The 11033-nt window shown below is 56.4% G+C and overlaps 1 protein-coding gene across 3 annotated transcripts; it reads right to left on the minus strand.

The window, feature by feature from the left end:
- Positions 1 to 1273: 1273 nt before the first annotated feature.
- PI16 (peptidase inhibitor 16) lies at positions 1274 to 10976 on the minus strand. 3 transcript variants are annotated; one of them, XM_065038826.1, is made up of 7 exons: positions 10758 to 10976; positions 9630 to 9739; positions 6903 to 7121; positions 6248 to 6357; positions 5384 to 5472; positions 2936 to 4975; positions 1274 to 2587 (listed from the first exon to the last, which is right to left on the minus strand). In XM_065038826.1, the coding sequence occupies exons 1-7, from the start codon at positions 10777 to 10779 to the stop codon at positions 2445 to 2447; spliced, it is 2733 nt and encodes a 910-aa protein (XP_064894898.1). In that variant the 5' UTR covers positions 10780 to 10976; the 3' UTR covers positions 1274 to 2444. The 3 variants fall into 3 exon arrangements, with proteins under 3 accessions (XP_064894898.1, XP_064894897.1, XP_064894896.1); XM_065038825.1 differs by lacking the exon at positions 10758 to 10976 and having other exon boundaries at positions 1274 to 2584; positions 9630 to 10734; XM_065038824.1 differs by lacking the exon at positions 10758 to 10976 and having other exon boundaries at positions 9630 to 10734.
- Positions 10977 to 11033: the final 57 nt, after the last annotated feature.

Here is an 11033-nt window from a genome sequence, read left to right on the forward strand (position 1 = left end):
GGGCTTCTGGTAATGCTGTTAATCAGCAGCACTGTTGCTCCCACCTCCATCGTGGCTCTGAGCAGGTGGGGGATCCAGCACTGCAAAGAATCAGGTGCTGACTAAACGCCCTGATTTTGCTGGGAGGAGAAATGCTTTTCTGCTCTTTTACCTTTTCTAGGGAATTAATGCTACAGTCTCCTTCACCCAGACAGAAAACCAATCATGGTCTTGCAATGCTCTCCCAGCTCCATCCCTGCCTGGACCCTCGCCCCTTAAAACTGGCGAACAGCAGCCGCTCTGCCTGTACATCTATCATCTGTCTCTGAACCAAAGCTGAATTTTTTCTCCCCAAAAGCAGCTCGGCAGCAGGAGCTCCACCTGCAATGAGAGCGTGCAGCAAACCACGGCACCTGGGCAGCAGGTTATTTTTAATCTGGTTCTTAACTACATCTGACGCTTGTGATTAAATAAAGCACTGAACTCCCCGCCGGGTTCCGTGCGGCGAGCTGAGAGCCGCGCGGTCTCTGCGCCGTCCCTCCCGCCGCCATCTGCCGGTCACCGTCCCGCAGGGCTGGCAATGACCGTGACCTCAAAAAACCCCGCGGGCAGCTGGTTTCCTGCAGGAGAGCTGGGGCTGCCGCTGCTGCCGCGGGATTTCAGGGAAAGGCAGAGCAAAGTGGGGCAAGAATGATGGGGAAAAGCAAAAAGCAAAGGGCTGGTCGCAGCGTCGCGCTCAGACTATGAGTTTATGCATCGCAAAGCCCTTTCCCCATGTGCTGCTCGGAGCTGGGTGACAAGAAGATTGCAGGGACACGGGGCCTGGGCACACGCACCCCCATCCCCTTTCATTTAACTCCTTTCTTTGCTGCAAAGATGAGAAGATGTGTGTGGGAGCAGCAGAGGCAGGCGGCTGGGCCGCTCCAAACAGGGAACTCGCAGCACTCCAGCCCCATTTTTGATCTCTTTTGTTGCTCCGAGCTCACATCCTCTTGCTTCCCTTGCCCAAAAATTCCTGGTGGGGACACATTTTTGCTTTGCACCCAGCTGGGCGCTCAGGGAATATTCCCCATGTCGTCCTCAATCTCCTGCTGCTTTTACACAACCTTAAAAACATTAAGTTTCAACCTTGCAGAAACCGGCACCTGGATGCTTTTGGAAAGAAAAAGGAGCCAGGAGCCACACTGGCTTTTAGCAATTCCACCTAAACACACAATCAAGAGCATTTTACAGATATAATAAGGAGCCCCCAGGCACCAGACCCCCCCAGGGAGACAGTGCACGCCCCATAACAGCCTTTTACAACAGGATTTATTCAGTGCATGCTCTGGGGATGCACAGGACACAGCATCACGGGGGATGACACAGAAATTGGCCTCCTGGTCATTCTCCACCTCTTCTATTAAAGAAACCAAAGGATGCGACAACCAGGAAAGAGACTGTGCCTCCTTTCCACCGGTCTGCAAAGCTCGTCACATATTTAACACACCTGACTGGGAATCCTCAGGTGAAGGGAGAAAAGACCTGGGGGAATAAAACAGAGTGTCCCAGGCAACAAAAGTGGTCCTGCAACAAGTCCTGGAACCACCGGTACCCTCTAACATCATCCACTTGGCTCTCTCGAGCTCAAATTGTACCAGCGCACACGATGACTTGTTTCTCCTGGCCCAGGCTCCGCCACACGCAAAATATATGTCAACTGGGATCTGTATCTAAACTCAAATACACTTAAGTTACGCAAAGAAGGAAGCCATGCAGAAGAAAGCCGAAGGTTTTTCTTCTGTGCTTGCACACGGCTGCAGGCACACGCGTAAAATGAAGTTGTGGCAATGGCTTAACTGGGGAACAGGGACGTGGGGCAGGGAGCAGGAGAGAGGGAAGAGCTGCAGAGATGAGAGGAGCAGAATGGAGCCCGTCGAAAAGCCGCAAGAGGTGAAATTTCTCCAAAATTGAGACAAACAGACACATCAGGAGAGGAAAAAAGCAGTTTTGTTGGAAACTCCTCCTGACAACCACCAAACCCAACCACCACCACCACGTCTCATCTACCGACAAACACCAAAACCCGTGACCACGTCTCGTCGTTTCCAAGTCGTTGTGCTTCCCCCGGGGACGCGGTGTGGCGGGGCCGGCCAGCCACACGGGCCGGTGGGACAGCTCATCACCTCCAGCCGGGAAACGGACCAGAGGCCCAGGCTGGCTGGGAAGAAAGGAGAAGCGTCCAAGGTCACCAGCGTCATGGCAAACACCCTCCTGCCCTTGGGTCTCCTCAGGAAGGGGACCAGGTTCTCATGGGACCACCAGCTGCCCTTGGCTCGTCGGGGCTGGAGCAGATAAGGCAGCGTAAGAAGAGAACGCGTCAACCTGGGTTGTCTGTGGTGTCTCCCAAGCCTACCAGGGTTGTGGAACAACCAGTGCTGAAGAAAGCCTTGCTGACTGGTGCAGGGACAGCTGAGAAAGACCATTCAAAGCAGAAGGCCCACCAGGATGACGCTGGGTAGGAGGAAGAGCGAAAGCCCCAAGCAGGTACCAGGGGCTCCAGCTGTGGGTTGATCCACGCTTGTCTGGTCTGAGTTTGTCTCTGGTTCTTCAGCATCCAAGGCACCTGCTGGCAGAAGAGAACATGGAATGAAAGGGGAAAATCTGGACAGAAGAGAAACTCCCGCTCATGCAGGCCCGTCAGTGACGTGCAGCAGGACACGGCGAGGCAGCCAAGGCGGGACGCAGCCGGTGGGTTAGGGGAGCAGGCTGGGAACAAACCCACGTGTCACGGACAAGACATCAACCAGCCCTGCGGGGTTAGGGAAAGAGCGAGGACAAGGGCTGGTGCCACATAACGAGAGGAGGATCCAGAGGACCAGGCTGCTGCTGGTTCCTCCCAAGCGTTCTCCATGCTGCTTGGGGATCACAGAACATCCGAGCGTCCATGCCAGGACAGGCTCCACAGTCACCTTACCTGAGAGGGAGGTCTGGAAAGGGCTCTGCCCCTTTTTCTCTTTGGCAGATGACGTTAAGCGCAAGAAGGTGGGCTCCTCAGGGCTGAAGACCACTGACTTTGAGGGGGTTATGAGCTCAGCTTTATTGAAAGTTAACTTGATGTCTGGAACGCTTTGGCTGAGGGGTGGAGGTGGACTGGAGAAGGCTGATCCCTCTTTCCAGTCCTCTTTGACACCTCTGTTTGTTTCTGGGACTGATTTGGGGCTGAAGGCTGTGCCCATGCTGTCTAATAAGGCTGGATCCTCTGTGGTTAAGGGGCTAACGGGCTCTCCAGTGTCTGCCTCTGGAGATACTTTATAATCCAGATCTAACGCAGGCTCAATGGAAAGAGTTAGCCCAGTTGCCTCGGTAGGATTTGGTGTTTCTGGTTCGGTGGGTTCTGGCTTTGTGGTTGTGGCCAGTTTCGGCGGCGTCTTTGCTGCTGTGGTAGGGGCTGGGGTTGTAGTGGTGGGTTTTGTCATTGCTGATGTTGTAGCAGCAGGTGTTGGCTTGGCTGTAGTGGTGGTAGATGGTGTGGTGGGTGTTGGTTTGGCTGTAGCTGTGGCAGGTTTTGGCTTAGCCATGGTTGTGGTAGGTGTTTGCTTGGCTGTAGTTGTGGTGGGTTTTGGTGTGGTGGGTGCTGGCTTGGCTGTTGTGGTGGGTTTTGGTGTGGTGGGTGCTGGCTTGGCTGTTGTGGTGGGTTTTGGTGTCGTGGGTGCTGGCTTGGCAGTAGTTGTGGTGGTTTTTGGTGTGGTAGGTGTTGGCTTAATGGTAGTGGTGGTTGTGGTGGGTTTTGGCGTGGTGGTTGTTAGCACGGTGGGCTTTGGCTTGGCAGTAGCGGTAGTGGGTGCTGGCGTGCTGGGTTTTGGTTTGACCATGGCTGTGGTGGCCGCTGGTGTGGGTTTTAGCTTGGCTGGGATTGTTGTCGGGAGCGCTGTGGCAGGTTTTGGAGTGGCTGTGGTTGTGATGGGTGCTAGTGTGGTGGGTTTTGGCTTGGCTGTGGTTGGGAGTGTGGTTGTGGTTGATGGCTTGGCTGTGGTTGTGCTTGGAAGTGTGGTTTTGGGTGGTGGCTTGGCTGTGCTTGGAAGTGTGGGTGTGGGCCTTGGCTTGGTTGTGGTGGGTACTGGTGTGGTGGGTTCTGGTTTGGCTGTGGTGGGTACTGGTGTGGTGGGTTCTGTTTTGGCTGTGGTGAGCACTGGTTTGGCTGTGGTGGGCACTGGTGTGGTGGGTTCTGTTTGGGCTGTGGTGGGCACTGGTTTAGCTGTGGTGGGCACCGGTTTGGCTGTGGTGGGCACTGGTGTGGTGGGTTCTGTTTGGGCTGTGGTGAGCACTGGTTGGGCTGTGGTGAGCACTGGTTTAGTTGTGGTGGGCACTGGTTTGGCTGTGGTGGGCACTGGTGTGGTGGGCACTGGTTTGGCTGTGGTGGGCACTGGTTTAGCTGTGGTGGGCACTGGTTTGGCTGTGGTGGGCACTGGTGTGGTGGGTTCTGTTTGGGCTGTGGTGGGCACTGGTTTAGTTGTGGTGGGCACTGGTTTGGCTGTGGTGGGCACTGGTGTGGTGGGTTCTGTTTGGGCTGTGGTGGGCACTGGTTTGGCTGTGGTGGGCACTGGTGTGGTGAGCACTGGTTTGGCTGTGGTGGGCACTGGTTTAGCTGTGGTGGGCACTGGTTTGGCTGTGGTGGGCACTGGTGTGGTGGGTTCTGTTTGGGCTGTGGTGGGCACTGGTTTAGTTGTGGTGGGCACTGGTTTGGCTGTGGTGGGCACCGGTTTGGCTGTGGTGGGCATTGGTGTGGTGGGTTCTGTTTGGGCTGTGGTGAGCACTGGTTGGGCTGTGGTGAGCACTGGTTTAGTTGTGGTGGGCACTGGTTTGGCTGTGGTGGGCACCGGTTTGGCTGTGGTGGGCACTGGTGTGGTGGGTTCTGGTTGGGCTGTGGCTGTGGGCTCTGGTTGGGCTGTGGGTGGGGTGGATGGCCTTGCCTTTGTTGTCACAGGGGCTGGAGTGGTCTCTTCTACAATGGGTTCTGGTGAGAGATGAAAAGTGCCGCGGGTTAGGGTCGGGCTCGCTGTCCTCAGCGTGTCCCCTGCGCCAAGCAGGGCCACCAGAAATCAGTGAGGGGTGAAACAGCAGCTGAATCCTCTCAGGTCACTGTGGGGCATCCCCCATCCTGGGGTTCCCAACCTGGAGACACCTCATCTCCCTCACACAAGGGCCAAAAATCGCTGGCTAAGGGGGCATGAGGACCTTGTCCATCCTCATCTTGAGGCAGCTGACCTGTCTTAGGGGCACCTGATGTCTCATGGTCCAGCCCTGGAACTGCTGGTCCAAGGGCTTCCTGGTATCTCCAGGAGGGTTCAGAGCTTGGACCTCACCCCAGGGGTCTGGGTCCCACCAGCGTGTCCAGGGACACGCGTCGTTTTGCGTCACTTACCGCACAAGGAGTCGACACAGACTCTGCCCTCGGGACACTGTGAGCATGAGGGTCCTTCCCTGTAGGGCTTTCGGCCTTTCATGTTGCCCCTGGAAGGAGAAGAGGCCAAGAAAAAGGCGGCGTGAGGAGAGGGGGAAACACCCGTCCCTGAGAGGGGCTCTGATTCAACGGGAGTATCCCGGCCAAGGCAAAACTCGGGATTAATGTGAAAAACAGGTCTTGGTCTCCTGCCACAGACTGTCAGGGCCGTTTGCTCAACAGCCTGACCCTGGGACACAGCTCCATGGACCAGATCCTTCACTGCCCCGCAGAACGGAGCTGTCGATGGGGTTTGGACGTGTGACTTGGTCTCCCTTCTGCTCCAGACCCCCAAGAAGTTCTGCAGTGATGGGACGCTCTTGTTGGTCCCACCATCTCCGATCAAAGGGTCCCCAAGGCCAGTCCTGGGGCTTTGCAAGCGGATGCCCACCTCTCCTCCCATGTCCAACCCTTCCTGCTGGTCCAAATGGTCGTCTCCACCCCAGGGGACCATTGTGGCTGGTGGGGAAGGACACGGCACAGAGCAGGGAGCTGCTGTTTGTACCCTCAGCTGTCATGGTGTCAGCCTTGGGCAGGTCTTGGGGGGATGGTCCCTCCACGGGTCTGTGCCAGGAGCTCAACCAGACCTCAGCACTGCAATCACAGGCAGGGACCACCAGACACCCCTTCCTTCCTCTGGGACCAGCCCAAGATAACGAGGCCCTTTCTCAGAATCACTTTGCTGTTATTTCTGACCAAGGCCAGATCCTGCTCTGCTGTAGGCACCAAGGGAAGGGCATTTCCAGCACAGAAACCCCATCAAGATACACCAGAGATGAGACTTACGGTGGGTAATAGTTGCAGACAAGCAGGTACATGTCCTCCGTGTCGATTCCTTCGATCTTCTCACAAAACTTTGCCCCACAGCCAATCTGGTGCGTGCTTGCCCAGACCACCTATGGCAAAGAGCAGGGGTGGAGGTGACGGGCAGATGGCCCGTTGGCAACCTGTCCCCTGGCATTGACACACCGATGTTCCACTTCATCTTGTAGTGAGTGACCATGTCCCACAACCCCACATTTGGCACTCAGGATCCTGTCCCTGGGCCCATCTTGGCCACCTCCCCACACATCCGAGAGCCACAGCTTTCCTCCCGTATGGACCATCCAGGCAGAGCATCACCATCTCTGGTCCTGGAACCATCCACACCTCCATCCTCATATTTACCACCATCTCTGCTCCTCCGCTCAAGTTGTGAAGAACCGTTCAGACCTCAAATCTCTGCCTAAAACAGTCCAGCACCCAGGTCTGCTGAGCAGCCAACAAAGGGCTGCAGAGTTGGTTAAAAAAGGTCTTCTCCAAAAGGCTGGTCATGGCTGGCACTGTACCCAGGTCCCCCTGGATCGCTGTGATTCCCACCTGGTTCCTCATTCCTTCACAAAGACTCTGGACAAAGGACAAAGCCTCCTTTCCCAACAGCCCTGTCCCTCCATGCCGGTACCTGCGTGTAGTGGCCACACATCTGCCCGGGGACACACGTGGAAGTTGTCAAGTTGTAGTATTTCTCCTCTGCGTTCCAGTCTTCCACAGCGAATTCTAGGTCCAGGACTGGGGCCATGGCGAAGAGGTTCTCCCCCCGCCGGCCCCGCTCCTTGTTGTGGTCCCAGATGCACTTCTCTGCGTAGGCTTGAGCAAAGGCCTCCAGCTCTGCATCCCAGCTCTGAAAGGAGCTCGGTGTCAGCACCCAGAGAGGGACACGGGGCTCTCTGATGTATACAAGGACACATACCAAGGACCCCTGGGGTCTATGGACACACTTTCACCACTCATGAGTACAATTCAAGTCCCTACCCAACATAGACCTCAGGAGAGGGGAGCGCCATGGTCAGTCCCAGCACAAACCAAACCTGAGCTTATGAGTTAAACAGGAGAAGATCAGTGCATCAGCACAACCCTCAGCCTTGCCTGGAGCATCTCTATCATCATCATGGAGCAGACCCTTCCATCATCATGGAAGAGACCCCCAAGACCATCGAGTCCACCCATTCCCCCAACCCTGTCCCTGCCCCATATCCTGAGAACCTCATGTCCGTCTGTCCAGCCCTCCAGGGATGGTGACTCCAGCACTGCCCTGGGCAGCCTGTTCCAATGCCCCACAGCCCTTTGGGGAAGAAATTGTTCCTAAATCCAACCTCAACCTCCCCTGGTGCAACTTGATGCCATTTCCTCTCATCCTATCAAACTCAGTGCAGAGAAACTGGGAAGTCAGATGGGGAAGGGAAGAAAACTCACCCTGGGTCACGCAGGAGGGACCTGGGGACATCCCTCTGTGACCAGGGTGGGGAAGGGAGGAGAGTGGGACACGTCCCTGAGCTGCACAGACCCTGGGTGCACATGCTCTGGGGAAACATCATCTGTTTGGTGGATCTGAGATGCGACTGGCTGCCAAGAGCCCCCTCTGGAGCGGCCCCACCGCCAGCTGAGCCCACCGGCCACACCGAAATGCAGGAGGAGGAGAGGGGGATTTCTTGCAGGGGGGGACACAGGGAACTCCACGCCACAGCTGTTTGGACCATCCTTTGCAGTGGGCTGGATGGCAGCCCAGCAACCGGCCGGTCCCAAGCGGGGGGACCTTCCCAGATGGAGCCGGGGCTGAGTGGATCCAAAGGGGGACAGAACGTGGCCATGATGCAGGACATGTCGAGGGGATGGGGACAGGCCCTGGCTGGGGGCACAGGACATTGTTTGTCCTCCCCCCGTGGCCACAAGCCCGGCTGAGAGTGATGGCTGGAAACCCCATTTGGGAGGCGCTCATCCCTCTCTCTCTGGCTCCGTAAACAGAGACCCGCACCTGCAGGATTTGCCTCATTACAAAATGACTGTAGGCTCTGTGTCCCCCCCCCACCACCCACCTATTTCCACAGCAACCAGCCCCGCGTCCCAAACAGCCGCGGGTGAGCCGGGCCGGGCTCGGCGCCACCGCAGCAGGTGAGCTGGGAGCACAGGACTACCCAAAAGCGGCTGGAGGGAGGAGAGGCCGGCGCTTCCATGGGAAACCACAGGGCTGCTGTAGGCTGAACATTCGTGTTTAAGCAGAAATAAAAGGAGGGGAGCGTCTCAAAGCCCACGATTGGCCATCAAAGCTTCAGCAGAATTGCCGCTGCCTTAAGGGCCTTGAGAGACTCTTTCCCCTGAGACTTTGGCTCCGAATACCTTTCTCTCCCCGTTTTCTGCACTTTGCTCTGGGGGTGTCCGTGGGATCACGGTGCTCAGGGTTCTGCCTCTGTCCCCTTTGAGTCTGGAGTCACTAGTCAGACCTCCGATGCCCGAATGCGGCTTTTTCTTCCCATTTACCAGCCCACAAAGGTTTAATGCAGCCTGGGCAACCTTGGGGCCAGACAGAGAGATCCCCCAGCACACTGAGAATGAAAGAGCAAAGATCCCCAGCTATCCGTGACAAACCGTTCTCCTCTGTGCGCAGTGCAAACAGTGAGAAAAATCACACGTGGTGCAAGATAAATCACCGTAGCCAAATTTTAATCAAATCGAGGGTCCAAATAAGAGAAAAAACAGCACCAGCTCAAGAGCTCCTTCTGGCTGCCACTGCAAGCCCACAAAACAGTGGGGACCTGACTCAGTTTCCCCAAAAGAAATGGGGGATCCCTCACCCCCAGGCTGTGGTGGGATGAGGAGCAGGATGGGAAGCACAAATAACCGAATGACTGAACATTTGAGGTTGATGTTCCCTTCTATAGATATGCACCCATTCAGCTGCAAAGGCAAATAAAGTGTCCCAGGTGACCCTGCACGGCAGGATTCCTGCTCCAGCCCGGGGCACCTGTGCATGGCCACATGTCACCTGTGCATGGCCACGTGTCACCTGCCCATGGCCACGTGTCACCTGCCCGTGGTCACATCTCACCTGCCTCTCCTCCCCGTCCCCGGGAGCTCCAGCAGGCACACACGGGAGCACCAGCTGCTTCGTGCTCACACCGAGCACCACACCACAGTTCAGAGCTTCCAGAAACAACCCAAACCAACTCCATAGGTGAAAGGAAACTCAATTAGAGGCAATTGAAAGAACTCCCCTGTTGATACCTCGTTGTAGCCCTACACAAGAATTGCTCTGCCTCCCCTAAAGAAAACTGCAATCCCTCTTGAAATTGAGGCTTGCGCTACACAAACACCCTCTAATATGTAATATTCCCCCGCAATAAAAGCCACTCACCATCTTGAGCATGTCCATGGCAGGAGGAGAGACCTGGGAGCGGTATTTATTGTGCCCATCCAGGATGATCTTCCTTTCTTCGTCGCTCAGGGAGCAGCTCAGCTCCAGCCCTGTGAGGAACAGGAGGACGGGAGGGAGCCCCGAGCTCAGCATCGCGCCGCAGCTGCTGCTCTCGCAGCCCACGGCTCTGGCACTCACATTTAAAGCACCTCCCAAAAGCAAGGAACACCCAACAGCTCCGAGATTGGGAAGGAAATGTATTTCTTTATTAGAGCAGCATTTCGGAGCCACGGGGTACACACCCAGCTCACATATCGGCCTTGATGGAGAAGCAGCAGCACAGTCAGTGCCAACAAGTGCGGGGTTGACACCCCAAAACAGACCCTGCGCATGAGCCGTAACTCCCGCATTGGCCTTTTTCACCCAAACCTCTGCTACTCCAAACCTCAGACATCCCTTTATGGGTCCTCTCTTCTACCTCTGTCCCTTTTCTCCTAAGCTATAATAATAATCCCTAAGCAACAAGCCCTGGTTTAGATGAGGGTCCTCCCTTGTCCCTGGAACGCAGCTGCATCTGGAAACGGAGGCAACACGATGCAACGGCTGAGAACAGTTTGCGGTGACAGAGCCCACCCCATGTGTGTGCACCGGCTGTGCTGGGGGGCAACAGCAGAGAAAAGGCCCCCCCGGGGCTCTCCCAGCTGCTGGAAATGGGGGTAAGCAGAGGGTGGTGCCCCAAGGGCCATCAGGAGAGGAAGAACAGGAGATAGAGCTGAAATTCCGCCGAAAACGGCAAGTTGAGAGTCTGCAGCTGCCGCCAGAACGGGCTGGAACAACCAAGTGCAGACACTTGGGGGGCTCAACAAGAGGTGTTCCGAGTCACCCCACCGAGGAGACCGATCCACCCGCCCCAGCCTCTTCCTCCCCATCCGCGATTGTGCGACGGCCGCGGCTCCGCCACCAGGGCTGCCCCGGGGCTCAACCAGCGCGGCCGAGCCCGTCGCACGCGGTCGGCCCAACACCCCCGCTGCCCCCCCGGCTCCCTGGCTGCGCTTTGCTGTTTCTCCTTCGCCTTTGGACCGCGCCGGTCGAGCCGCAGCACCTCACCTCCTGCCCCAGACCTCTTACCGCTCCGTATCACCTTCTTCATTAAGGGCAGGGTCTCGATAGTCCAAACATCTCCGCACGCGGGGGCTGCGGCTGCCGGGCTCCAGAGAAGCACCAGAGCCTGGTTTTTACTGGGGTTTAACAAGGCCAATGCGTTGGCTTAGTGGTGGCAGGATCTTTGTCTCCTTGCCTGTATTTATGAACTCTGGAGGAGCTTTCCACCTTCTGCCCCCCGAAGCCTGGCTGAAATAAGCTGAATTGTAAAGGAGGGACAGCGATTGTTACCAAAGCTGTTGT

The sequence above is a fragment of the Columba livia genome, chromosome 22, assembly GCF_036013475.1.
Source record: "Columba livia isolate bColLiv1 breed racing homer chromosome 22, bColLiv1.pat.W.v2, whole genome shotgun sequence".
NCBI classification, from domain to species: domain Eukaryota; kingdom Metazoa; phylum Chordata; class Aves; order Columbiformes; family Columbidae; genus Columba; species Columba livia.